At 40.4% G+C, this 27,872-nt stretch overlaps 1 protein-coding gene across 1 annotated transcript; it reads right to left on the bottom strand.

The window, feature by feature from the left end:
* Window positions 1-950: 950 nt before the first annotated feature.
* sf3b3 (splicing factor 3b, subunit 3) lies at window positions 951-27,356 on the bottom strand. The gene is made up of 27 exons (XM_019888332.1): window positions 27,226-27,356; window positions 25,129-25,249; window positions 24,259-24,414; window positions 23,655-23,825; window positions 22,913-23,085; window positions 22,630-22,771; window positions 22,359-22,471; window positions 19,495-19,632; window positions 19,194-19,297; window positions 18,855-19,020; window positions 18,614-18,709; window positions 17,286-17,358; window positions 16,044-16,195; window positions 15,797-15,952; window positions 14,365-14,520; window positions 11,933-12,076; window positions 11,292-11,414; window positions 11,048-11,202; window positions 10,708-10,882; window positions 8,122-8,327; window positions 7,839-7,995; window positions 6,470-6,595; window positions 6,013-6,225; window positions 4,675-4,773; window positions 3,942-4,085; window positions 3,758-3,862; window positions 951-1,834 (listed from the first exon to the last, which is right to left on the bottom strand). Exons 2-27 carry the CDS (start codon window positions 25,196-25,198, stop codon window positions 1,694-1,696), a joined length of 3,654 nt encoding a protein of 1,217 aa, XP_019743891.1. The 5' UTR covers window positions 25,199-25,249; window positions 27,226-27,356; the 3' UTR covers window positions 951-1,693.
* Window positions 27,357-27,872: the final 516 nt, after the last annotated feature.

Raw genomic sequence — 27,872 nt, 5'->3', positions numbered from 1 at the left:
TCAGTCGTCCACTGTTCACATCACGATCCAACAGTCTCTCAATTCAATATTTATGGTACATTCTTTTGCCATACTGTGTAGGTTACAGATTTTTCTCTGAAGTTCATTGTTGCTTTCTGTTCTTCCCACGGCCTTTACTGTAGCTCCTCTACTTTTTGTTCTTCTACTTTCTTTCATAACTTTGCTGCTGTAAATTGGGAATTTCTCCATTGTGAGACAAATAAAGGTTTTCTTATTCTTAAATCTCCGAACCTTCAAACCACCGTTTCCTTAACCTTTGTGATAAATGTCATTCGATCAAGACCGTTTACCTTCCAACAAGACTGTGATTCTAAACATAAAGCAAAATCTACAATGGAATGGGTAAAAACTAAACTTATCCGGGCCAAGTCAAAGTCCAGACCTAAATGTAATTGAGAATCTGTGGAAATATCGGAAAAGTGCTGCTCTCAAATGCTCTTCATCAAATCTACCTGAGCTGAGGCAGTTTTGCAAGGAAGAATGGGGGAAAAAAATTCAGTCTCTAGATGTGCAAAACTGATCCAGGCATAAAGTGCTTCTATAAAATATTAACTTTTATTTCCTGGTAGTTTTACATTCTGTCTGTGATAAAGTAGGTCATTTCTTTCTGTGTGATGGGAATATAAATTTACAAATGATTAGACAAATACAAAATGAAAAGCAGGACTAGTGATAAAAATGTAGATCAAACAGCAAGCAGTCAAGCAATGTAGAGGGGAGCATGCAGATCATTACCCCCACCCCCACAAAAAAACCCACTCTTGAATCATATCATTAGGTATTAATAACTGACTATATTATTCATAATGGCTGCAAGTAACACCATTGACATTTCTACTCTAATGATTGTCTGACAAGAGAAGTTTGAGTAAACATCCTTGGTCGGGCTTGAACATGGAAAGAAAGCGCACAGACAACATTTGGTCAAAGTAGAAAAAAAAACCCCAAACTTTATTTACATTACAAACCACCATTGCATAGCCTACACATGGCCATTTCTTCTACAAGAACTTGCTGGAAGCGCTTGTGGTCGAGGTGGGGGAATTTACAGTCCTGACCAAGACAACACTCAACTTTGTGCGCTCATCCGCCCATCTATTTTCTCTGACATTTAATACCACAATGATGGCAAAACAGCCACCGCAGACAGGGGAACAAACAATGTCATTTTCCTCTTGGGTTTCTATCGCGATAAAACTCAAGCCAAAACATGAGAATAAAATGCCAATACCATCTGGTTGCAAACCCTCCGATTTTTTTGCTCAACTTAAAGACCAAAATATGTACATTACGTGAGAGTTGGAACACTTCTTCACGAGTAGGATTTATTTTAGAATGTGCCAGTGACGTAAGGGAAAAACGCACTGTATCCAGCATTGCCAAATAAATACAGGACATTTGGAAATCAGTCACATCTGGCAACTAATCTTCATGCTGTGTTCGCCAACTTGCTGGTGCCATGTTACGGAACGACTGACAAAGTAACAACTGTCAGAGTCAAATGCTGTTAGCCATTTTGAGTGATGGGCTTTATGATTCATGATCGTTGTCGTCGAGTCTTCAGTTCATGTAAAGCACCATGTTGTGAGAAATACATGATGCACTATTACTAAGTTTGAGCCCCATGACTTTCAATTTTAATTCGTGTAAAGACTAAGCTTGAGTTCAGCAGTTAGAATGCGTAACGCGTGCGGATGTCCTCCAGTTTCTTGGAGACCTCGGGTGGCGTCCTGTCGAGTTCCTCTGCCACACTTTTCTGCTTGTGTGGCTCCATGCTGTTGAACTGCTCGCACAGGTCTCCGTCAATCACATTCTGCAATTTCGCCACACGAGAACAATGGCATGAGGTGACACAAGGTGATCAGATGGATTTAGGCTACGCACAAAAAAGTTCAGAATTTTCCGCTCTCATGTGAAATTTCAGTCTGAAAATGCATTATAATCTTGTGAACTGAATTTGACCGTGGTTCATTTAATGTATCAAACACATGCGAATTTGGCCTATCTGCACTTTATTGGACAACAACATGTGCAAAACAAATTGAAACATTGGACAATTGTGCATTTAGGAGTATAGAGAATATCAAATAAATTTGACCTGTAAAAGCTGTGTAATTTCACGTTCACCCTGAAAAGCTAAAACTTTTGTGTTGCAACTTCGGTATCACAGGGTTCCCACTCTTCCACTTGCTTTTTATTTATGGGCCTTTTAATGACTTTTGTGGACCAATTTAGCCATTTTTTAAGGACTTTTTCTCCATTCAGCGGGGGATTCACGATGGATTTAATGCCCGCTCAGCAATACACGGGCTGAACAGAAAGCCACATATCACTGAGCTGGTGTTCAAATCATTGCTGCCAAAGGAAGGGCACATCTTTATTTTTAGGGGCAATCACTTAGCCCTTTATTTGACATACTGTATGTCAAATTTTCACTTTCCTACCTGTATTACAGGTAGGAAAATGAAAAAAAAAACCTAATTCTCAAATAAAACACACAAAGAAAAATTTAAATTGAGAAAATATAAAACTTCAATTTATTTTCAAATAAACACAACACAAAGAACAGAGCTAATGGTCATATGTGTCACCAGGACAGGGTTTATAAAAATCTGGTTTCACTAACAGTAGTACTGATTGCCCATCTTGGCAGTATCCAGTATACTTGAACAGCTGAAATGCATGTCAGAAGTCTAAATCCCAAATGGTCCAACCCTTTTATTTTCCCTCATATCACCTTCAATGATCAGACATGTTTTAGAATGACAAATATGAAACTGATATGACAATTAGGGAATAGCAGACAGTGACTTAGTTTTCTCCTCAATCTCTTTTGCAAGTTCTTGGCGATCAATTTTCTTCTGTTTTGCTGTGTGCCTCAATGCATTTGACTTGACCAGGAGGCTATGACAAGTTTTACCTCTCACGGAGATGCCCTTCTTGCACACTCGGCAGTAGACCGACGTATAATCGTTAGCAATTTTTCCGACCCAAACTCGGAACTCCGGCTTCTCCAGCCACGCCACTTGAAAATAGCATTGTCCCGGAATATTTGTAGCGACGCCACTCGAGCGAAGCACGCCTCAGCAGTCGAAAGTCCACTGCTCTTTGCTGTGTGTGCGTCCGCGGGAACATGTCTTTTGGAAGCAACCGATGTCACAAATCAAATACACTTTGATCTACGACAACAAAACGCTTGCCGAGCCGAAACAACAGCTAAGCTTAGCTGACGCACACACGACAGAGAGCAGCGGACTATCGACTGCTAAGGCGCGCTTCGCTCGAGTGGCGTCGCTACATATTTGTCTGTCACTTGTTGAGATCGATAAATTCGATGAATAGATTTTTCCAGAAAGTACGGTAATTGTTTGCCGAGCCGGCAACCAAACCATCCATTCACTGCCCCGGGATGGCGTCAATCTATTGTTGTTTCCCGGAATGACCCGAAGTGATCACGTGATCATCGTCGGAAATAATCGGAGACGGCGGAAAAAGCGGAGCGCGTCCCAGATCCTGCATGTTCCGACAAAACTATGAATTGCAAGGGTGGGGAAAATGACATACACAAATGAAATGAACACCGCAGGTTAATTTTTATGGATCTTTATGGATTTTAGAAGATTTCCCTGAAAATTATGAACAATTAAGTACATAATTTTACAACTTCTTTTTTTATTGATTTTTATGTACTTTAAGGACCCGTACGAACCCTGTATCATGATGATAATGAACTCACCTTGACAGGGAAGTAGTAGGACCTAAAGCTGAGATGGTCTCGTCCGCACAGAGGTGGGAACTCAGAGCGCATGTGCATCTCTAAATGCTGGAAGAAATCATGGTCCTGGACAAAAAGAAGTGCTAAATGATTAAGAATGGCCAACCAAAACCAATGAAAGGATCGACAGATGGCAGGGATTTACCTCGTGTGAAGTAAATGGGACCAAAATTCCAATGCCTCCAGACAGGGTGGTGTAGACCAGCGACTCTGACCCGCCTGGGATCAGCGTGGTTTTCTGCAGGGACAAGATGGTCTCCCCTACGTGGTAGTTGACGATCACATCAGCCTGGAAAACACAGACAAGCGTTCATGCTGACTCAGCTCTGTGCCGGTGACAACCAGTCATCCGGTTGTGTGTGACCGGCCAACAAAAATGTGGTGGGCTGAAAAAGTGTGGTGAAAATTGTACTACATAAATATGTGTCACTGTCTGATGAAAACATGAATTTCTGCCAAAACATCATCATGCTTCTTCACTTTGTAAACCAATTAGAGGGTTTTTCTTTGTACATGTGGCCAAGATCGGATGGAAAAAAAAATAATAGCAGCTACCCACAGAAGCAAAGCTGGATAAAAATATTTTTAGATATTAAATACGGTGTCAACGTAGTACACTAATGGCACGCAGACCAATAAATGACATTGACATCTTGCATACAATGTCAAGAAAATCCAAAATATTGTGCTGATCACTTTTATATTTTCACAGGTTGAAGTGAACATGAGAAGGGCACTGCCTATGAATTTTGCTGACAACTGGTCACCGTTGCAAGGAAACAACATGGTGGTCTCCTTCCTTCATGACGTCGTCAGACTGATGTACAGTATGAATAAAGCAGTGCCCGCCCATAAATAATGGGTGTCATATATCTTACCTTCTGTGATGCTCCATTGAGAAGCCCCCTGTCCCATAGGGCCTTGTTGCCTGTTGGATCCTCATCCACATCATCACTGGTGTTGGGAGGAAGACGCACCTGAAATGTAAATAAATACGATAGATGCAAGTGGGTGAATGAAATGGTGTAAGGAGCTTTTGTTGATTAATTGTATACACTAATGCAAAAGTTGAATACAACAAAGGGCTGTCTGCTCCTCTGATGAGAGAAATCTCAGACTGTTCTGCCATCTATGTTATGTATTTTGTATGTTTGTATTGGAAGCACCAGGAAAGAGAAGAAAGATCACACGAGCTAGTAGATGCACACAATTTTGATCATCTTGTGTTCCGTTTCCAGAAGTAATTCACATATATGCAAGTCAGAAGTAAATCTCAAGTTGTAACATTTGAGTCTCAAGTCCCAAAATACTGTGTGTGTGGGTTCATCCGTGTGTGTGTGTGTGTGTGTGTGTGTGTGTGTGTGTGTGTAAAAAGGTAAATGAGAGGCATTAACTTTTTGCACTTTGTAGGATGTCACTTCATAAAGTTCTGTCCAGTCGACATGCTTAGTTACAGAGGCCCTGCCACATCAATTGTGGTGGACACACCCACGACCAGGAAAAACAGCCAAAGCGGAGTCTGTGTATCTTGTCTGAAATTAAATAATTATTGCTTTTGGAGTAGTTTCAAGATTACGCTCTCCATGGTGTCTAATCTATGGTGTCTAATCTATCACTTTATTGTGTTCTCAAAAAATTCATTACTGACATCAAGTTAATTTTTGAGCAGCTATTGATGAGCTAAGCTGTCAAGCTAACCTAGCTAGCTTGGCTTCATAGTTCACACAGCTATTTTAGCTGCATCTGACAGATTAAAGTAAACATTGTAGTTGTTGTGTCACTTATCGTTGAGTTTCAAACATTACATGTTGTTGTGGTCTTTTTCCCAGTTTCATTAAAACAGCAACACTTCGATCCAGATGTATTCATCTTTGGGAACACTTGTTCAAAGACTCAGCCTCAAAACTTGACTGTGGCCGGGCATTACCAGATTAGTGGCAGGCACAATTTTTTTTTCCCTTTCAAAAACAAAAGTCACACTATTAATTAATTGAATGAATGAATGAATGAATGAATGATTTTCAAATGTAAAGAGAATAATTGCCAACTATTGGAGTTAAAATCAAAACCAACTTGAGTTTTTTCTTTTGTTATCCCCCTCCCCAAAGTTTTTGCCAAGCAAGTCGCAAGACATCAAATTAGTGATTAAGTCAAGCCTAAATCATGTGACTTGAGTCCCCCACCTCTTGCTTTACAGCCCATTGTCCACTACTCACAATGGTGATGTTCCCAAACTTGTCAGCAGAGGCCATGGTGTCGTAGTCAAGCAGACAAGCAGTTGTCACCCAGCGGGGACAAGTATCATCGGCAAAGATGATGAGCTGGTTCTCGTTACGCCTGTAGCGGACCCAGAAGAGACTCTCCTGTACGTCAGAAACCACCACACGCTGGCCAATGGTGTGGATGCCAGTCACCAGATTTGGAACGTGCTAAGGAGAACAAAGAGAATGCAATGTCGACACACTGTAAATTTAAACTCAAATCCACGTCTGTTTTACCACATATAGATCAGTATCTTGTGCATAAAAATGTTGAGGACTACTAATATTAGGAAAGGAGTACTATTACATAGGAATGTTCAGGGGTGATTTAATAATTGTGTCCAATGGGGTAAATGACAACCTTTTGTCTAAAGCAGCTACAGTAAATGCTGTGTGGTAGTAGGCCACTTACCTTGTTCTCACACTTGCGCAGCAGTTTCTTTTTGCCCATGTCATAAATTCTCAGGAGTTTCCCAACTCCCACCAAGGCTCGCCCCTGGAATGGAGCGATGGCCAATGGCACATCCTCCACTGGGGTCTGTCAGAAAGAGTTTGGGATTTGGGAAGATGTTAAGTCAGCTTCTGTTAAAATCAGAAAATACCTGCTTTGACAAGATCTGCCTGTTTTTAAAACTAATGAGAACCCGCACAGCTAAATATTTTAGCTTTGAGCATTTGTTGTGGAAATGTCTTTTTGCACATGTGGGATGAGAAGTTTCTGATTCAGAAGCATCTTTAGAAGTAAGAGAGAAAAACAAGTCAGAGAGAAGTATGCCTTCAGTAAAGCATCTTCTGTCTACCTGCTCCTTGACTTGATATCATGGCGGAAAGACTTGAAAGAAGCCGCCCCCCTCTCCCAGTCAAATACCATTAGAGTACAAAGCACAGCGTTCACAAACAAGGCACTCACTAAGCATTTATGTTAATATTTTGACCAGCATGGGCGGCAATCATTGCAATCAAACAATTTCTGTAACTATTAGGGAGACTTCTGCACCTGTCAACAGGTATTATGCAGCGCACAAGCCCTGCTTATAATTTGTACAGCTCTAGGTTGTAAGTGGCTAACACCGCAATGTACTCTTGACTGATGGCTAGTGGTAACATGAGGGCTCACTCATATCCTTATCACCTCCATTATTTCTTTTGTTAAATGGGAAGTGCCCAAAGACTGAATGCGGAAGCTCGAGGAAGTGACATCTGTATGTCCATCCATCCATCCATTTTCTGATCCGCTTTATCCTCACAAGGGTACATCTGTATGTGTGATAGCAAATTAACGCTACCATCTCTTACGTTCTCTACATCTATCTGGGTGATCAAGGAGAAATCCTGGCCTGATTAGTACTCGCATGAACAAAACTATGTTATAACCGAACATATTGCAGCGTTTCTCACTCCCATAGATCAGTCATATAAGCAAATGTTTTTCAACATCTCCGTCAAAAAAACATTACTTTTCGCCAATTTCAGATTAACACAGCATTGTGTACTACATAGACCATGAGCCTTTGGGAAGCTGAGCCAATAGGAGCACATGATAATTAAATGACTGAGCAATCCTACTACAGTACTTTCTCAATGCTCTTATATACCAAAACACAATATTGTGCTTTTTTTTCAGTGCGACCCCCCCACAATATCGTGAGGCTTTATACAGTAATGTGAGATTTTTCTTTTGTATCGCCAAACTCTGCACAATACCTTGATAATTATCATATCGTGAAGTTAATATCGTGATATTTGATCATGATGTTTGGATGGAGTAAACTCAAATCCACCTTATGCACAAACTCGAGCTTTTCCCCGCCACCAGTGAGGCGATAAGTGTAGATGAAGCCACCCCCAACTGATCTAGGGTTCAGGATCATGTCTCTGGCCACTCCCACCAAGACATACCAGTCATCCCCTGCATTATGGAAACGACACACTGCAACACTAGGAAAAAGTGTGCACAAAAAAACGTGTATTCATTAGAACGGGACATGTAAGTGGGTATATTAAGATCTCTCTGTACCTGTCAGAAAAAGCATTCTAGATTTATGGCTAAAACAAACAACATACCTGAAAGCGGCTTCATTTTGCTCTAACTGCACTTGGTCCAGTGTTGCACCCTGAATTGGGTTGACCAGCCGCACAAGCGAGGCCCACTGCCTCGCGCCAGCTTTCGGTGAGCCAAAAATGGCTTCTGGGAGATTCTCATTGAGGAAGGCGGCTGCCATCTCAGCAGCCAGTTCTCGTTCATCCTCACCTGCAGCCTCCACCATTTCCTGCAGGCACAAGAGCAACAACAAACAAAATGCATCAGTTGGAAGCTTGAGACGGTGCTGACTTACTCTGCAAAGTCCAGTTGCGTGTGAAATCAGATCAACCTATTTCAAGTCTACAAAGACAGGCTACAGGTCTGGCAGGCATGTGAGATGGTACCTGCTCTTCTTGCATGAGAAAATAAAACAGAATATTCTTTTTAATAACTGTGACAACATCCAGGGGCTTGTATCACCTCCTTGTTTTGGTTCCGGTGTGTCTGCTACAAATAGCTGCCAGTCGTGCCTACCTACAGTATGGTGCATGGCAGGCATAGTTCAATCAAGGATGTCATTGAAATAAGTAAACTAACTTAGAATATGAAAAATATGTCAGTCCTATTAAAAAAATCCTTGTTAAAAAAAAAAAAAAGAGATATCTGTTCAACTAGAGACTACGCCAGATAACATCAGGGATCCTATAGCATCAGGCGCCACAGTGTCAGCTTCCACAGCTCCGCTGATGATACACAGTTGTATATTGCTGTGTCTCCTGACAACACAGGGCCTATTGATACCCTTTTAAATTGTATTTCAGATAATAAATCATGAATGGCAGGGAATTTCCTACAGCTCAATCAAGACAAAAATGAGGTTTTAGTTATTGGCCCTGAAGATCAGAGAGAGAAATTTTTACCCAAACTACAGTATCGTAAACCCTCACAATGTGTGAAAAACTTGGCCATCATTTTTGACTTTGAACTTAAGTTTTATTTCTCATATTAAAAACATAACCAAGATTGGTTTTTATCATCTCAAGAACATAGCCAGAGTGCGCCCGTTTCTCTCTCAGGCCACCACGGAAGTGCTGATGCATGCTTTTATTTCCTGTCGCTTTGATTACTCTAATGCCCTGCTCTCTGGTCTTCCTAAAAAGAATATTCTAAGCTTGCAAATACTTCATAACTCAGGCGCACGAATCTTGACAAGGACCAGAGGGCGGGAACACTTTACACCAGTGTTAAAATCACTGAATTGGCTCCCTGTGTGTTTTAGGATTGAGTTTAAAGTGCTTTTATTAGTTATAGTGTGTGTGTGTGTGTGCGCGCGCGCGCGAGTGCGTGTGTTGAGGGGAGGAGGGTCCTCTTTTTATGTTGCAAATTTGAAATGTTTTAACTGAACAGCACTTTGAGTTGCATTTTTATGTATGAAAAGTGCTATATAAATAAAGTTTGATTGATTGAAATGTGCATCTATTAAATGAATTTGCAAAATGCAACCATATGTCTGATCATGCCTGCCATGTCTTTTCTCTAGGATATTATCCATTGTGACAGATTATAAAATGATGGCTGTGTGCAGGAGTGAGTAAATCGCATACAGTAGCAAGACTTAATTTAGGTCCAGTAACTATTTGCAACCAGCCACATTACTACCAACAGCATCAGTTGGAAATATGCCAAATATCAATTTGCCACAATGCGAAAACCTGTTGGTCTGATTATAAATTGTACCGTCCTGAACTGGAATGCCTTTCAACAACAAGATTTATTCAACAATCATCATTTCTAAGTAGTTTATCTTTCCAAAACCAAGTTCACTAGTTATGTAACAAAAAAGATTCAGATACAGCTAAAGGAAGTATGTCCAAAATTAAATCTTAATTCAGAGAAGAAATTAGACCCATGGTCTTAACAACTAAACAAAGGCTACTGTGCCTAAGAATACAAATACTAAAATGAACACAGAAAAAGGAAACAAGGCTTAACTCCAGCCTATTGAAATATGAGCATGTCTGTGTGCCCAAGGGGTGATAATATGACCTCAACCAGATAGCAGACAGCCCAACAGGAAAAAGTCTCCCGAGAAACAGTCTGCTGGGACTGACAAGTTTTTTGATTTTGTTTGAAGCCCTTGCAAAATTTACTGCATAGTACAATAACTGCACATTAAATTTGGTGAAAATGGATTTTTAAGATTAAGCTCTCTGCCGTCTGTTGCCAGACACAAGGCAATGTTACAACCATATTTTTTGAATAAAATTTGACCTCTCAGAGAGGATGATTTGCTGCTCGTCACCGGTGGCCCACTGTGCAGTAAAATGTGCTGTAAATGTCTGTGGGGCCATACAGCTCGAGGTTACCATTAGTGTTCGGAGAGAGGCAGCACAAAATCTGTTTCGCAGGAAGTTCCTGGAATACTTAAACGTCGTCTATCCTGTCACATGGTACACAACTGCACCATCACAACTACCAAAATCCAGCTTCCGCGAGTAATCCTCTTGCAATGTTAATCTACGATTCCATGAGTTCAAGTGGTAACAGATGTTTGCCACGCCCCAAGCGTTGGCCATAATTACTACTCCGTCTGCCTATATTCTCACCCCCAAAAATTTCTTTCATACCTCAGCCATCTGCTGTTTCCTTTGAGCTTTGGTCGCCTCGGTGTAGGCATTATGGTCAGTCTCAATCAAAATTAGGTTGTTGGTCTCTGGGTGGATCACAAACTTCCTGGGAGTGTACTGCAGGGGGAAAGCCACCTGGTTGAAGACTGCTCCAAGTTTCTCTAATGCCAAGATTCTGTCAAGCAAACCATGACAAGGAAGTTGATGATGAGGGCCAGGTGGATACAAATCTTTCTAATACTCAAGGAAGACAAGGCACTGATAGACACACGGATAACTCTCAGGAGCAGTTGTATGGTTGGTAAATCATAAAAAGCAGCCCCGGAAGGAACAGCTATACCTAAGTGTGTTGGTGGAGATGGCCACTATGCCTTCCGGGCATTGCTCGGAGGCAAAGCCCGAGGCATACTCAAGGGTCTCATATGACAGAGGCGTCAAATGGAAACGAGACTGATACGAGTAGCTGAGCCAGGAACGACTGGACATGGCAAGGACCTGATAACGATAAGAGACAGTTTGACTTAGTATTTATATATTCTTTGTAATAAATACGGTGTGTTTTCTGAACATTTTCAAAAACATACAGCGTCCTGTCCCTGCATCTTGACTCTGAAAAGCTTGACAGGTCGTGAGCCCAAGTAGCGGGTTCTGGTATCGGACAGATCACCGGTGACTGGGTCCAAGACAGTCCTCAGCAGTACACCATTCTACAACAGAGAATACACAGACACTGTTCAATGACAAGGCCTGCAATTTAAAAATAAATGAAACAGTCTCTCAAAGAGATTACCACATGACTGTAGATATTGCTACCGATAAAATGGCGTCGCTGCAAGAAATTGGGCTCTTGAAATAGCTGACAAAAGGGCGAGCTGTGATTTCTAGAGCGTTTGGATGGTCGTTGCTCGCAAGTAAACATGCATTACTACGACTAAATATCAAGCCTCCATGTCTTCCAATTTATTCCGCTTCCGTGCATACATGCTGCTTAAAAATGGGAAACAAAGAACAGATGTAAAAGAAATCTTACTGCTTGATGTGAACCATCCAGTCTGTTGACTGAGACCGTTCAAGACTGCCAATATTACAGCAGTAATGAAAACATGGTTTACCAAGTGTTTAAGAGTTATACTATGCCATTTTTGCTATAAGTAAGCAGAAATTGTTTGGTTTGTTTCATTTGTTTGTTTGTTTTATTATTGATGATCTGAAAGATGTATCTTACCTGAAGCCCTATGTTGAGGTAGAGGAAGCCGATGGTTCCTTTCTCCCCAAGTTCATCCTGTTTCTCAACTCCTCCCATTTCAACAATACAAAGACTTTCTGGCTGGGCTGGGAGAGCCTGCATACTCAGTGGCTGCAAACAATCCTAAAAGAGAAAAGATTTGAGCCAGTGTTTTCTCCTAAATTGTAAGGAATTTAATGTTGCACACATTCAGATTATGCGACACATCAGCAAGTTTGGTGTTGGCATGAAAGACCTAAGGCACAGGTGTCAAAGGCCCGGGGGACAGATGTGGCCCACCACATCATTTTATGTGGCCCGCGAAAGCAATTCCAGCATGTCCACTTCCATGATGTTTGCTGAAGTCTGAATCAAAATTTCAAATTGTCATATATAATGTAATAATTACAATGTTTGAACAATCCATTATTCTTGACTTCTGATGTCAAAACTAGTTATCCATCTATTTGTCGTTGGCTGTGTATGTAATATGTGGAGGTGGTTAAACATCAATATGGTTTCACAAAATTCAGTCATAACGGCCCTCCAAGGGAAACTAACTACAATGGCCAGCGACAAAAATGAGTTTGACACCCCTGACCTAAGGCAACATGGCGCCATCAACCTGTTTCAGTCAGCTAGTCAACCTCCCAGTCATAATTGAAGTCTTAAGGGAGATTCACCAACCTCTTCTGTACAACCTTTCAGACTCTCCTGAAGTCACCAAGATGGGCCTTTTTAATCATAAATATTCTTCTATTATTAATGTGATGTTGTAAGGCACTCCGAGTTTGACCTACAAATTTAAAAAAAAAAACTTTGCACATCAGCCTGTTTGCAGCTGAGGACTAAGGCTCGACCATTATTTGAAATTTAATCATGATTGACTTCTCTGAATCTTAAAAACATTCTAATAAAAGAAAAACAATAAATGCACATCATAGTGTGGTGCATTTACAAGTTCCTGACGTGAAAGTACCCTAAAGGCACCATGTTTCTTGCAAAGTAAGCGTGTTGCATATGTAATTCTGCCGTCCATGAGCGTGCTTTGTATTCCGCTTTAATTCACTTGTGTTCTAATTCTAAGTCTGTACTCCACAGGTGTCAAACCCAAGGCACGGGGACCAGATCTGGCCCACCACATCATTTTAAGTGGCCTGCGAAAGCGAATCAAACATGTCAATTTCTATGATGCTTGCTAATATCTGTACCAAAATTTCAAATGATCAAATGTAATGAGATATTTTAAGCAAACCCCTCATTAAAGTAACTTAAACAATAGTTGAATAAACCATTATTCTTGACTTCTTTATATGGTTTCAGAGTCATAACAGCCCTCCAAGGGAAACGGTAAGTACAATGTGGCCCGCAACAAAAATTAGTTTGACACCCCTGCCGTACTCCATCCAAGGCATGGCACCACACTGCCCCAAAGAGGCCAAAACTCACACGGCAGGAACAGCTGGCATTTGTTTTAGTTTTTTTGTCTTGCTATCATAGAGGTTTCTTCAAGTTAAATTTAAGATTAGTCAATTCTTATTTTACTTTCTTACCTCACTCACCCCCGAAGACATATTTATGTCTTTTCAAACTCCACACAGTCAATCACATTATTTTTTCATCTTTTCAAGTTACATTTAAAATTGAGCTTTCAAGGATTCAAGGAATTTTCTTTCGCTTAAAATTCAAGAAGACTTTTTTTTCTCCTCATAGCAGCAGATATTTCCACATAATATGACACGAAATGCAATCCCGAAGTTCTAGGTTAGCCCAGTAATTCCCAAGGCTTGTGAAAATAAGGTAAAATAAATGATAACGAGATATGGGTAATCCATCCAGGATTCCAACATATGTTTCAGTTCAAGTAGGTGTTAACACGAACGGTAGATTCCAATTAGTATTTTGGAGCTTTGGAAAATCACTCTTTTTGATGTTGTTCCATGCGTTCCCCTAAGGCAGGGTTTTTCGACAGGCTTTAACTCCACTTTCCAGTTGTCAGTTCCATCCTTTCAATCTTTGTACTGCTTATGCTCACAAGGGGGTGCAAGTGTACTGGAGTCTATCCAAGTTCCTCAGTAAAGATGATGTCATGTAACGAAGACGTCTATGGAAGACGTCACATTATTGCTGCACATAATAAATGGCCTGGCTGTGTGGTTCAATTACATTTTTACCATACAGTATTGCAGTATTTTTACAATTGGCAGGTCAAGTGGCTAGTTAACCTTGAAATATTTGTTTTAATACCACTTGTGCTACCTCAAATCGAAAGCATGGTGAAATGTTTTACACTTTATAAGGACTTGAAAATAAAATCTACTATTAAACAAATCTGGCCAAGAACGACAGAGATGACTAATGTTGATTATTTCAGAACAACAACGTTCTGTAACTTAAAATAATCATAATAATAACAAAACTGTTATTCGTACCGAAGGGTCCAGGGATATGATTCGAACCGTGTTGTCAACTAGTCCCACAGCCAGGAAACGAGAGCGCTGTTCACCAGGAGGAACATTGGCCAAACTCATGCAGACCACATCTGCAGACATCTCCTTGCGCTCGGTATACTCGTTCAGCTGGCCTGACTGAAGAAATGGAACAGAAACATCCATCACATATATTCTACTTGTCAGAACCAAGTACCCAACACAACTTTATTCATTAAAACACTTTAAAAACAACCAGAACTGCAAACAAAGTGCTGTAAATATATTTATTATAATATTATTTATTATTATATATTACTATACAGTCAAACCTCGGTTTTCGAATGTCTCTGTTCTCGACGAAATCGGTTTTCGACCAAAAATTTCAAGTTTTTATGCCTCGGATGATGACCGAATTTCAGTTCTCGAACAAACTGAGCGCACTTGAATGCGTCACTTGACTCCTCTCGCCTTCCTTACACGAGGAAGTGACGCTTAGCGTTCCATGGTGAACAGACGTGTTCAATAAAGATTTAAAAAAAAAAAGTGTGGTTTCGGTTTTCGAACAAATCGGTTGTTGAACAGCCTTCTGGAACAGATTATGGTCGGAAACCGAGGTATGACTGTATTACAAACAAGTACACAGTCTGCATGATTCGCAGATTATCACACAATTGATCAAAAATTACTTTGTTCAAATGTTATGCAATAACCATACCCCTTGAACTACAAAAACAAATGCAGATGTAATTTGGCGGTCTTTAATGTGAAAGATTTACGATTTACAAAAAGTGGAACATTATTGTAATTTTGAAAAAAATGTTTTCAAATACTGTATGTCTTTTGGGTTATCACTATCAACTTTGGACAATGAGACTGAAAGGTTGAAAAAGGTGGGGATATGAAAAGTCAACACACCCCTGCTGTTCCAACGCGATTTTTTTTTTAAACCAAGATTAATGGGTCTATTTTCCGGACTATAGATCACGGTGGATTATAAATCGCACCAGTCAAAAAAATGCATCACCAAGAGGAAAAAAAACATAAATAGAGCCAATGGCAGGACAAACAAGGCCAGAGAGACTCCTTTGAGCCATAAAATTACTACATTTGCATAATGTCACGGACAGCTTCAGTATAAACTGTGCAGCAGTGTCTCAACTACGCACAATTTTTTTAGCGTGATTCCGACAGACAAGCAGGCAAAGCTTCTTGTTGGATTGACGTCAGAGAAAGCAGTGAGGTAAAACTTCTCAAGATGATGTAGAGAAAGGTCCGGATCAATACCAGCAGTGGTGAAAGTTAAGCTGATCAGCTAGTAATGGTCAGCTGCTCAGCCTAAGGTACAATAAGTGTGGGTCCTGGTAACTAAACCCCACAAACAGTGTGGGTACACTGTACATTAACAAATCGACAGTAATAAATATTTGCTTACCGGGTCCATCTCAAAATAGACCAGCTCACCACCTGTGAGCGCGATAACCACTTGCCGCTGGTTCACAGCACAACGGACAATGGTCTTTTTGCCAGGAGTCTTCCACTCGTTCACACGCTTGTCAGCTCTAATGTGGCGGATGCCATCCGGGTACACCTATAATGACCGGAAGCACATGAGATGCGATGGGTTAGGTTTATCACACTTATAAAGTTCAGAGACCATTTTCAAGGAAAATGGCACATACCTGAACGAGGGCATCTTCACCCAGTAGCGAGCAGGAGAGTGTTGGCGTTGTTCCCAGGAATCCAGAATCTGTCACTTCCTCTACAGTCTCACCAATGGACAGAACCAGCGTAGCATTGACGAAAGACACGATGATATAGGCATCAAATTCATCTAAAAATGAAAGGGAAAGGAGCACTGGCTAAAAATAGACAGTTGAGGTGTGTTTACAATTGTCAAAAGCTGAAGAAAAATACGAGATGAGAAGGGTAGACTGGACTTCAAAAAGGGGAAAATTAACAACTTGATGTGTCCTTATGAAAGGTACATTCTGCAATCAAATTTAAGTCTGGGCTGATCCAATATAATATTAAGAGCAAAGACCATTTCAACAGTTATATAAACTTCTTAGTCATTTGCCAAAGTTTGAGTTACTTTTCTCAAACCTGCAATGTAAAAAAAAAATGTACATGACGGTTGGTTATCTGGAGGGGAAAACTGAGCTGGGGGTTGAAATATAGCTTTTGTGACACCAATTCTGGAACATTTAGGACATATGACACATGTCATTTTCCACCGATTGGGCCAAATTGCATGAAAATAGGAAATACACATGGGATAATGGTTTGCTGGGTTTTCAGATGTTTTGACTGATGTCCACAGTGGCTATTGCAGCAAAGGAACAATGATTCGACAGAAAATGTAGACGAGGCAAAATTGTCCTTTCATATGGCAGTGGGGCAAAACGACACAGATTAGCTATACAGATTAGCTACACATAGATCAGAAAAAGGCACTTGAAAAACGTTTTGTGAGTACTTTAGGGGAGGGTTGCCACTAAGGAATCTTTTTAGAATGGATTATTCCATCGATTACTCAAGTAATCAAATAAGGGACATTGTTGCCAAAGAGAAGTATTGCTGCAGATGAGTTGCTTGCTGTGAGCATTAGGCCATATTATCTGCCACTGGAAGTTTCAAACACTGTTGCCATAGAAGAGCCGCCAACCCCCAGACCATCTCCAGTACTTCCATATCCAATTTGTCTTACATATTTTTTAATATTTTGTCAAGAAAATTGCCACGTGATGGTTATTGCCTAGCATGTAGTGTAACTGGACATCCACTACAGTAGGTGGCAGTGGCACTCTTTTTTTTCTCCAAGCAAGGGACTTACTCTACAGACACGCCATACCATCATGATGCGTGTCAACATTATAAATGTGGTTAATGATTTGTTGGAAGTGAAAGAATAATGTTCTTACCTTCGATATGTCTGCGTACTGTCCACACAGCATTGGGGTTACCTGGCAGTTCAGACACAGCCATTTCGGAAACCTTTTGAAAGTAATTAAAAAGATGCATCCATCCATTATCTTCAAATGCAGGGGATGAGCGTTATCTACCATAATCATACAACGGGTTTCCTACAGGTTTCTTCAAGTTAAATTTAAGATTTTTAAGACTTATTTCAGACTTTTTTTTAACTTAACTATTTCACAGCCATATTGGCAAAGAAAAACAAAATCCATGAATTTTATTAGATTTAACCTAGAAATGTGTTCACCATTAAGAATTCAGCATATTGATTATCACTTGCAAAATTATTAACTTAGGAGAGGCATTTCAACATTGTACACTGCGCACACACAAACAAGCACGCACACATATTTGTTTCTTGTTGCACTCAAGCAACGGGAATCTGAGACAGAGCACTGACAGAGAATAAAAATTAAGACATTAAAATGAGATTCTTAAATAAAGATCAAAATTCAAGACTTTTCCAAGACTTTTTAAGGTGTTATTTCCAAATTCATTAATTCAATGCTTTTAAGACTTTTAATACCCCACAGGAACCCTGATACAAACATATGTTGAAAACTGGTTATAAAACCGATTTAACAAACTAGTGACATCCAATCAGATGTTTTTTTTTTTTAAACTGCCACTAAAGTTTGCAAGATAAACAAAAGACAACCCAAGCATCCCATCAAAAGAAATTGCGTGGGATGTGTGACATTCATGGAGTGCCTTGATTCCCCAAGCCATCTGTGCGAGTTAATCACAAACACTGGTATCATTTGATAACATTTGGGGTTTGGATGAGAAGTGTGGTTGTCAGTCAACCCTGATTCAACCCAGTGTGACTCTCACAATGGACGGCACAAGATCAACAAGTTCAAAGTACCACGCACGCACAGGCAAAGCCCCAAACCCCTCACACGTATGAACAGAGTTTGATCATAAATACATGGATAATTTAAAGAAAACTACCTCTTCACTGACACATTTGCCGAATGCAGACTACAGGTGAGGTGCTATGAGGTATGTAACGTTCACTTGCTACTGCAATAAAAACTATGTCAATATAGATGGTATTCCTTATGTCATCATACACATCATTATCGCTGGTAAAAAAGTATTTTTATGTGCTGAGGACACAAAATTCAACTGTGTAGGTTCAGCAGTGATTATTTATTGAGAAAATAAATGTGTTAGAGTGAAAACTATAATGAGATTACACTGAAGTCTTCATCTTTTGTTATGTGAGAAGACGTCATTTTAAAAATAATAATAATTTACACGTGTTTACCTCCAGTCCATGTCTAAGAACCCTTAAAGTAGATTTGGGTCCTCGTCCACAGGCCACATAAAGCTGTGGCGTATCTTCATTGGCCAAATCAGCAATCTATCAGGAAAAATAGAAGAGTGGACATAAGGGCTGCAACAATATCAAAATCTCATGGCACAATATCTTCAAGGTATTAAGACCGTGGTACGGTACCGTTATGCTTTTGTTCTGCAGTGACACCACGTTTAAAATGAACACCCACCTGACAGGACATGATGGGGGACAAGTTCTCCTGTTCATCAACCAGCACCAGATTCTTGAGGGGACGGGGCTGGAAGAAGAAGGTGTCCCCTTCTTCCAGAGGCATGGCAGAGGAGAACTCGGGCTCCTCATCATCATCACCCAAGTGGGCAATCTGGTAAAGGTAACTAGAAAAAGGTCGAGTACAGCATTATTCAGCATGGTGTATGAGGAAAAACAGAAATACACAGACTAAATATGTGAAACACAACCAAGAGGAAACCATAGTAGGTGATTACTGTACTATATTAAAAATAATAGTGACATCCTTTCAAATAAGCCACAAATATAAGAGACTTACTGATTTCCAAATTCTGAGGCCACAAAAAGGAAGCCAGTCTTCAAAACACACATGGCTGTTGCCACGGGGATTGTGTCAAAATACTTCAGCCTGATTTCTGTGACCTAAAAATTCACAACAGATACTGTATATTGGAATGTATATTTTTTTATTTCATTATTTTAAACACAAATGCGGATTTCTGTGCAGTGGAATTGTTAATATGTTCCAGTGCAATCTTGTTACCGGTCACACACAAAAGAATATATATCAACATTTCACTCCCTATTTATCACACAAGGAATCCATGCATTTTGCTCACCATTTCTTCATCAGTTTCCAGGGTAACCTTAAAAATGTCACCTTGCTCGGTCTGGGCTAGGAAGAAGAACATGGACTTGGTCTTGTGGGTTGCTGAACAAACAAATATCATACCACGTTCTGGGTCGTCCAAGTCGTTCTAGCAGAGAAAAAAAAAATACTCATGTTTTTTTGAGAACATCACAATGAAGTTGATACGCATTGCATTAAGCTCTTCAAGCGGTCTGCATTAAAAGTCTGTCTCAACATTTGTTGTCATTTTCTTACAGCATGATAGCAATGTCTTGTATTTCAGACAAGCTCCACGCAAAGTTGTGATCAGTTCCATTCAGAGGTTTCTGTCATATGTAATCCAATTCTTTCCAAGCGTTCACATTGGCAATCTCATGTAACCTGCTACATATGGGCACAAAATTCAATTTGGTGCAAAGGTGGCAAGGTTTAAGGTTCACCATGTCATTCGAGCTGCCATGCCAGTGAATGTTGTTTCAGTGTAGAAACATCATTAACACGGCAAGGACAAAATGCAGGCCCATTCATGAGGCATTTCTGTTCTGAATCTCTGCTCAGGCCCTTCTGTGCGGAGCTTGCAGGTTTTCCTTGCATGTTTGCCTGTGTCTGTTTTTTGTCCAGGTACAAACACAGATTGTGAGCACAAATGGTCATTTGGTCACCTGTGTCCATCTCATCAATAACCCGAATGGGGACAGAAGATACAGTTACAAGAAAAAGTATATGAACTATTGGTGCAATTATACAGGTTAACACATGGTCAGTCAATACTTGAATTTTTTTGGGGCCACGTTGTACAATTGTGGGAGGTATTTTGTGCAAAAATTGCTTTTTTGTGTGTACTGAATAATACACTGTCTCAATTGTGACTGGACAAACAAGCTGGTATGTAGCTGAATCCAATCGCAATAAGATAGCGTGTTTTACTACAATTACCGAAATTTTGCTTTTCTGGTCCGCTGTGGAGAAAAAAACAACTTTACATACGAGGCAAAAAATTGCAATTTTCAAATCAGCATGCCAGTTTTTGTTTAATCAGCATAAATCTGTAACTCAACAGTTTTTTTTGGGGGGGGGGGTCCCAAATTGCTCCCCAGTGTCATCAATTTAGACTTTGAAAGAAGAAGCACACATTCCATACAACAAGATGCAAACCACTCATCAGCAAAAAGAATTGGAAGGCCAGTTTGGATTTTGCTAAGTATAGAGATGAGCCACAAAGTTTTATGGACTGATGAGACTTAGATTGACCTACATCAAGGTGACAGAAAGGCCAGTGTTTGAAGAAAGAAAAGAATATGCTTGTGATCCAAAAGACACAAGATCATTTGTGATGTAATGGGCTTGAATGGCTGCTTTTGGAATAGGCTCACAAGTCTTTATTGATGATGTAACTCATGATGGTAGCAGCAGAATGAATTCTGAAGTCTACAAAACCATGTTGTCTGGCAATTTACAGAAAAACAGATCCAAACTATAATTTGGAAAAGCATCATGCAATAAGACAATGATCGCACAAACACACTGCCAACACAACAAATGTCTTCATCAGGTGGAAAAAGTGGAAGGTCTGAGACTGGCCAAGTCAGTCACCGGGGCTTAACCCAAGAGAGCATGTATTTTACTTCCTAAATAGGAGACTGAAGGGAGAAGGCCCCAGAAACAAACAAGAACTGAAAGAGGCTGCAGAAAAGGTCTGGAGAAGCGTTTCAAATGTAGAATGCAAGACTCTGGTGACGTTCAAGGCTAGGCAGTGCACCCAATATGCTCGCAAATGCGGTCAACTTTTCAGTTGTGCTGGTAAAAATGTTATCCGGTCACACTAGCGCGAGTGCATGTTTTACTGCTCCTACTGGTACATGTGGGGAAAAATATAGAGTGAAGGCTTGACTCCAACTCTGTCAGAATGTGCTCACAAGGGCGAAGCCCGTCTATGTTGTGTATCATGTTAAATCGTTCCTGTATAAATTACATGTTCAACAAGTGTGTCCATTTCCACAGTATTGGTCACTTAACTAGCACTATTTGCTTTATAAATAAAGCTTCCCATTCAGCTTGCTTTTAATCACTGATATGCTCACAGCTCGCTGCGCATTTTGACATCCCAGATTGCTCGTTTGTCAATTTATGTGGTTCAAACGGAAAGGGTCATAAAACGCAGACATGACATTCAATATTGACACCCTCTGCATTCGGCGAGACACGAGGTGCATTCAAATAGTCGGACATTTCAAAAAGAATGGGAGAGACAGTCTATGGCCATACAGCTGCAAATGACAAACAGTCCGGGATCCTGATCTTAAGGTTAAACAAACCCATGCCAAAGGTCATGTTTGAGTACATGATCACAAATAATGCTCTAAAAAGCAAGAACAATGGTAACAATTGTATGTTATGCTTTTACTTCTGAATCATACATTTTAATCAAATTAATAAGTAATATCGTCGGCCACATAGCACAGTTGCCAGTCATTTTTTTCAATATTTTTGGAAGACATGTTAAAATACAATTTTTAAGTAACCAAAAGGAAAAAGACCCAATAAAAATTTCAATGGGTTCTTAAAATTGTGTTTTTTTTCATGTTCTGCAAAAATACTGAAAAGTGACTTTGGCAATTATGCGGCCAATGACAAAAAAAAGGGGTGTGACCAAATGATGTGTTAGTGTGACTAAATGAGAAAGCTGCTAGCACCAGTGCTAGCAGGTGAAAGGTTAGATAGAGCCCCCGCATCATATTTATCAATAGTCTCCCCTTGACTTGAAGATCAGCACATCTATTCAGAAGACCATAAAATTCCACAAGATCACATATTTGCTGTTGCCTCTGTAGATGTATGGACAGTATGACTCACCCTGCGACGTGGGATAGGACAGCGAATGTCAGGTTGGTCTCCAAAATTCTTATATGTGATGTAGTTTTCAGAGCAGATGAGAACTCCACTTGGCCCATCGGAACCACCAGGAACTAGATATGAAAGAGGAGAACGGTGAGTGTTACCTTGCCTTATTAGTTCATTTCGATCACAATTTATTGAATATTTATTCCTCATAAAAAACAGCACACAGAAATCCTTCTGTATTGAATGCTGCTTTGCACACAATCAACTTGGAACATTTTCCTACCTGTGATGAGAAAGTTTCCATGTTCTTCTAGAGCCTCGCTGTACTTGCGGACCACGTGATTCAAGCCAAGGTCCAACTCGTAGAAGGTGAGTGTCTGTTGCGTGTTGGCCGCGGCTTCTCCAGTAGGGTCATTGTCCGCTTCCTGTTAAATGCGCAGACATCATAAAAATACATCAAAAATAAAAAGGACCCAGTCAGAGATAGCAAGGTTTTTTTTTTTAGTTAAGGTCAGAGAAGAGACAGTACAAACTCATCACATGATGTTAAATTTACATGCTGGTACCTCATAGTCCATTTCAAGACAAGCGAACATGGGATTTTCAAAGCCAACATCCACACCCACTACATGGTAGACCAGTGTGTTGGCCTTGTGGGCCTCCAGTGGGGAAGAGATGGTCAGTCGTGCAGCTGCATCTCTGTTCAGAATATAAACCAGCTTCTGTTTTTCTATTGCTCCTACACAAGGGAAGGACAAAGACAGCTCACGTTAATGTCACCACTTGTGCTGCGTGATTTTGCAACATAACTGAGTTGTGATTTGATAGTTTTCTGACACATCTTTACCCATGAGTAATGTTTCATTTTGCTGTCCTTTATTTTTGGTTTCTGAGACTTTCATGTTTGTTTCCCTAGTTCATTCAATTAACGTCTTTTTCTGACAATAAGTCTGACTTTCTTTTAATAGCTCGGCTGGTCCTGCGATTCGCACTCAGGTGATACTTGTACATATTGAGAGAGAGAGAGAGAGAGAGAGAGAAAGAGAGAGAAAGAGAGAGAGAGAGAGACTAGATTCTTTGGCGTAGCTAAGGCCTTGTTTTTTTACATTTTTTTTCCTAATCATAGCCTTTTGGATTTGAAAATTGCATCCTAATAGGTGTTGATTTGACTTTGCTTAATTGTTCAGCTATAGTCACCATGGTGTCGTTTGAGAAAGAGTAATTATTTAAATAAAAGTACAAACTACGGCTATCTTATGCACTCACCATTCAGTATCGAAAGACCCTAAAAAACTTTATTGAACATACCTATCATGACAGCTCTGCCTTTGGGGTCCACTGCCAAAAACTGTCCTGGGACAATGCGGCGACAACCACTCTTCCCAAATGTCTCCTGGTGAATTTTCTCAAACATGTTTTTGGACGGATGATATTCCAAGATAACGATACGACCGCTGTCACTTCCAACAACAATGTAATCTACAAAACAAAAGCATTGAGAATGGTGAATACAGCAGCAAGGATTGCGATCTACAGGAGACTCTGGTTAACCCACAATGTTTTGATTTCTATCTGGCTTTAACGTTATACCTCCACATCGGAGCATCATTGATGGATAAGGGAAGTAGCAGTAACCCCGAACCAGAAATGTAGCTTATATGGTGTTGGTCATCGTAAAAAAGGAAAATGGGCTCATTTTGACAGTTGGAAGCCCAGAACTTCTGAGTGGTCCTTCCACTGTGTATTTAGAGCTCAAAACGTATTAGTTAGAATCTGGCCCAGAGTCATTAATTGGGGCTGAAATGTCCTTCTACATGTTTTGTTTTTTCTATCTAGACACAAATGGTAATCTCTAATTGCAATTTGTCTCAAAGGAAAAAAAAAAAAGGTTCACATGCACTGGGTTATATACCTTTAGTTCCTCCTGTGAGTCTGAAGGCCATTAGTGAACGCACAATACCAAACACTTCCATTGTGAGCAGCGTGTGCACCTTTCCCGTGTTTGCGTCTGGCCTCAGCAACTCTATGATCTTTCCTCTGGAAACAACAATCTCCTGCATTTTGGTTCCTACAAAAACAAATGGGAAAAAAAAAAAAAAAACATTTAACAAATGGGACACAAAATACAAAAACAGGTCTTACATAAGATAAACAAATTTCAGGTCAATCTGATGAGTTCCACTTCAAAGAGAAACACTGTAGATGCATCTAAATGTTTTAAACAGAATCCACACTAATGTATACATCCTTTAAAGATGTGTACTGATGACGTGACGCACACATTAAATGTCTGAAAAGTTCAAATCCAAACTTAACGTTTTCCCTTCAAAATGATCCATCTGGAGTCTCGCGCGCTTTATTTCATGAGACCATGAGCGTGAATAGTAGTTAAACAATGACTTCTCTGCCACATTCTCTGCCATGCATTCCTCAAATCATTAGTATGGAATCACTACGTCGTCAAAGCCTCAATTTCATCAAAGAAGAAAAACGTAAACAATGCAGGCGTGTAGTCATGAAGAAGTTACGACAGCTTGGGCCTCTTCGGGACCATTAAACAAAGCAAATGCGGCCACAGGATCTCTATGGAGACATGCCCGGTTGATCATCAACACCACATTTCACGGGGAAACACATTTGGGTTTGACATATCTTTATGAGACTAGTCCTGGACCTTTTCTGACAGACCTCATTTATAGTACCTGTACTGTGTCAAACAAACCAGGGAGGAAGAGGCATTATGCTGACGAAAGCAGACAATATTAATGAGGTGCAAGCTCACCTGAGAAGTTTCCATGGATGGCATGTGTGATGCCAGTGGCACGCTGAAGAGTGATGTTATAAAGAAACATGGTTGCGTCTCACTGTGGTTCCCCACAGGCCTGTCCAGGGGCCAGCTCAGTCTGAAAGTAGGGAAGTACACCTTGAGTTTCATGAATCAATGTTTCATACATGATACATATCCAGCAAAAAATTCAAAGCGGTGGCCCACTGATTCCAAATGAACCCTGTTAGTGTAATATTTTAATCAGTTGCTATGCTCAATGTAATCACTCAAGGAAAAACTGAAACTCACACTATGCTGCATATGGCCGTGCCTGGATTTATGAGTGTAATTTGTTCCATGGTCATGCTCGCAATTCCAAACCCTCATACCTCAAAACATCTATCCTCATTAGAAAGGAATGGAAATGTTTTGTTCAACATTATTACAGCCCTCCCACATACGAAAAAGCTTGTTGTTTTCGCAACATGAAAACAGTGCTGTATGGTATTGTACTTTACAAAAACATGCAATAATAACAATTTAAAAGGAGGTAACAAATTGAAGTTTGTGCATCATGATTTCTCACTTTAAATGAATGGGCTTTGCGTGCATGTTGTGCCTTCTTGGCCACCAAAGCGTAATAGTATGCTACAGTGAATGCTATGTAGCGTTAATGACAGAACACAGAAGACTGTCACAAGTTGCAGTAATTTGTCTTTCATAGTGGAAAAACACATTATAACTGCGGCTATTGTTATATTGTATTTCTGCATGTGTGGCTTGCATTATTTTCTAATCTAAGTTAATTAAAGACAACCGTTATACCAATGCCACTTTTGTTAGACTGGCTATGGCATTTCCCTTTATGTCACTAAGTTAGTCGACTTTCGTAAGGCAAAGTAAGGTCAAATACAATTCTGTTCTTTTCGAATTTAGTTTGACATTAAACTTCAAGACGGAGTAAGCAGGTTTAACCATGCCGAGTGGCTTCTTTGTTCAGTATGTGCCAAACTGCTGCTTGTTTTCAAATTCTCTGCCAGAATCTAAACCAGGGGTGTCAAACTCCGGTCCTGGAGGGCCGCTGTCCTGCATGTTTTCCAAGTCTCCCTGTTGCAACACACCTGATTCAAATGGACAGGTTCAATGTCAGGCTTGCGCAGAGCTTGTTGATGATCTGATCATTTGAATCAGGTGTGTTGCAACAGGGAAACTTGGAAAACATGCAGGACAGCGGCCCTCCAGGACCGGAATTTGACACCCCTGATCTAAACACTCCTATATCAGTAATTTCTGCTCTCTAGTCAAAGGAAAATAATCGCAGCATGAAAAGTGTATGTCTGGTACTCCTAAGTCTATGTAGCACTGTATTGTTATGCTGCACACCAAACAGAAAGACCACATCGCACACATGCAAGGAGAGATCTCAGAATGAAAGCTGTTCGCACCACTTGAGCATTGACTTGCTCAAGGGAAAGGCTAGCGCCAAAGCTCAAGTCCTTCCAGAAGCCACCATCAATCATTTCTTTTTGTCAAACAACCTTATGAAAAGTAGTTTATTAAAAAAATAACATACCCAAAAAAGTTGACCAAGAAGTCCAGCAAAAATGGAACAAACGGGGCGGTACTCATCTACGTTGATAATACTTATTTCTGTTGATATAGTGACATTTACTCGCTACTCAAGCAAAACAATTTATACGACACTGTACAGTATATCCAGTAGAATTTTATATTTTATACGTCGTTCTCAAACTTCATTTGTTCAAAGAAAAAAATTAAGACGCGAAATACCGTATCTGTTGTTAGCATGACTCCAAATGCTAGCTTAGCCCTCGAAGTTGATTTTCAGATAGAGAATTATTGTTCAAACCATGTATGTGCAGGTTTAAATACTTCATATGAGCTAATGTTGCTCAAAGCAAGAAATTCTCTGACAAAACGCATGCACTAAAACACTATTTGGTCTTCGCTGTGGCGTGAGCCCATTCATACAAAGCGCTAATTTTGCCCGTCGCATCCGCTCTTTTGTTCAAGCCTGCGAGCACACATTGCTCACATATGACATGTGTTTGATAACAGACGAGCAGGAGATTCGTAAAGTATCATATTTACCGGTGTGCTAAACAAGATGATTATGATTTCAGGCCGATACAACTGCATCAAATTGTGGAGTCTTTCGATGCAGGGAAGCAGACGATGTACCGCCGTTTGTGGGGTCCTTTCAAAATCTATACTACGTCACACAAGGTAGCACACACACTGCCTGAGATAAATTTTATAAGTGCAGTAGAGACATACTTTTTTTCCAGAAGATGTCGACAAAGACCACGCAACTGTTGCAGGGTCCCTGACTTTGTTCCTCAGAGGATATACTGTAGCTGAATCCAGAAGATGATAGCCTCTGTTTGCAAAGGAGCGTGTGTGCGCGTGTGTGTGCGTGTGCGCGTGTGTGTGCGTGTGTGTGTGTGTGTGTGTGTGTGTGTGTGTACGCGCTCACACGCGCGCACGCACGCACGCGCGCGCGCGCCCACACGGACACACACGCACCCACGCGCACACGGTATCGTTGAGAATGTTGGTAATTTTGAAAAGGCCCAACCGGAAGTAGTGCCTTGTTAATTGCATTGTTGCCAGCCTGATGGTAGTAGCCATCTATGTGATGGAAACTGGAGAGATGCATTGAGTGTTCTTCCCAAGGGTGGGTGAAAAAAAACAACTGCACACACCCCCACCTGCTTTTAACTGCATGGACCATGACG

This window comes from Hippocampus comes, unplaced genomic scaffold (assembly GCF_001891065.2).
Source record: "Hippocampus comes isolate QL1 unplaced genomic scaffold, H_comes_QL1_v1.1 scaffold112, whole genome shotgun sequence".
Taxonomy (NCBI): domain Eukaryota; kingdom Metazoa; phylum Chordata; class Actinopteri; order Syngnathiformes; family Syngnathidae; genus Hippocampus; species Hippocampus comes.
The sequence above is the reverse complement of the archived record's forward strand: the minus strand, read 5'-3'. Positions and strand labels throughout refer to the sequence as shown.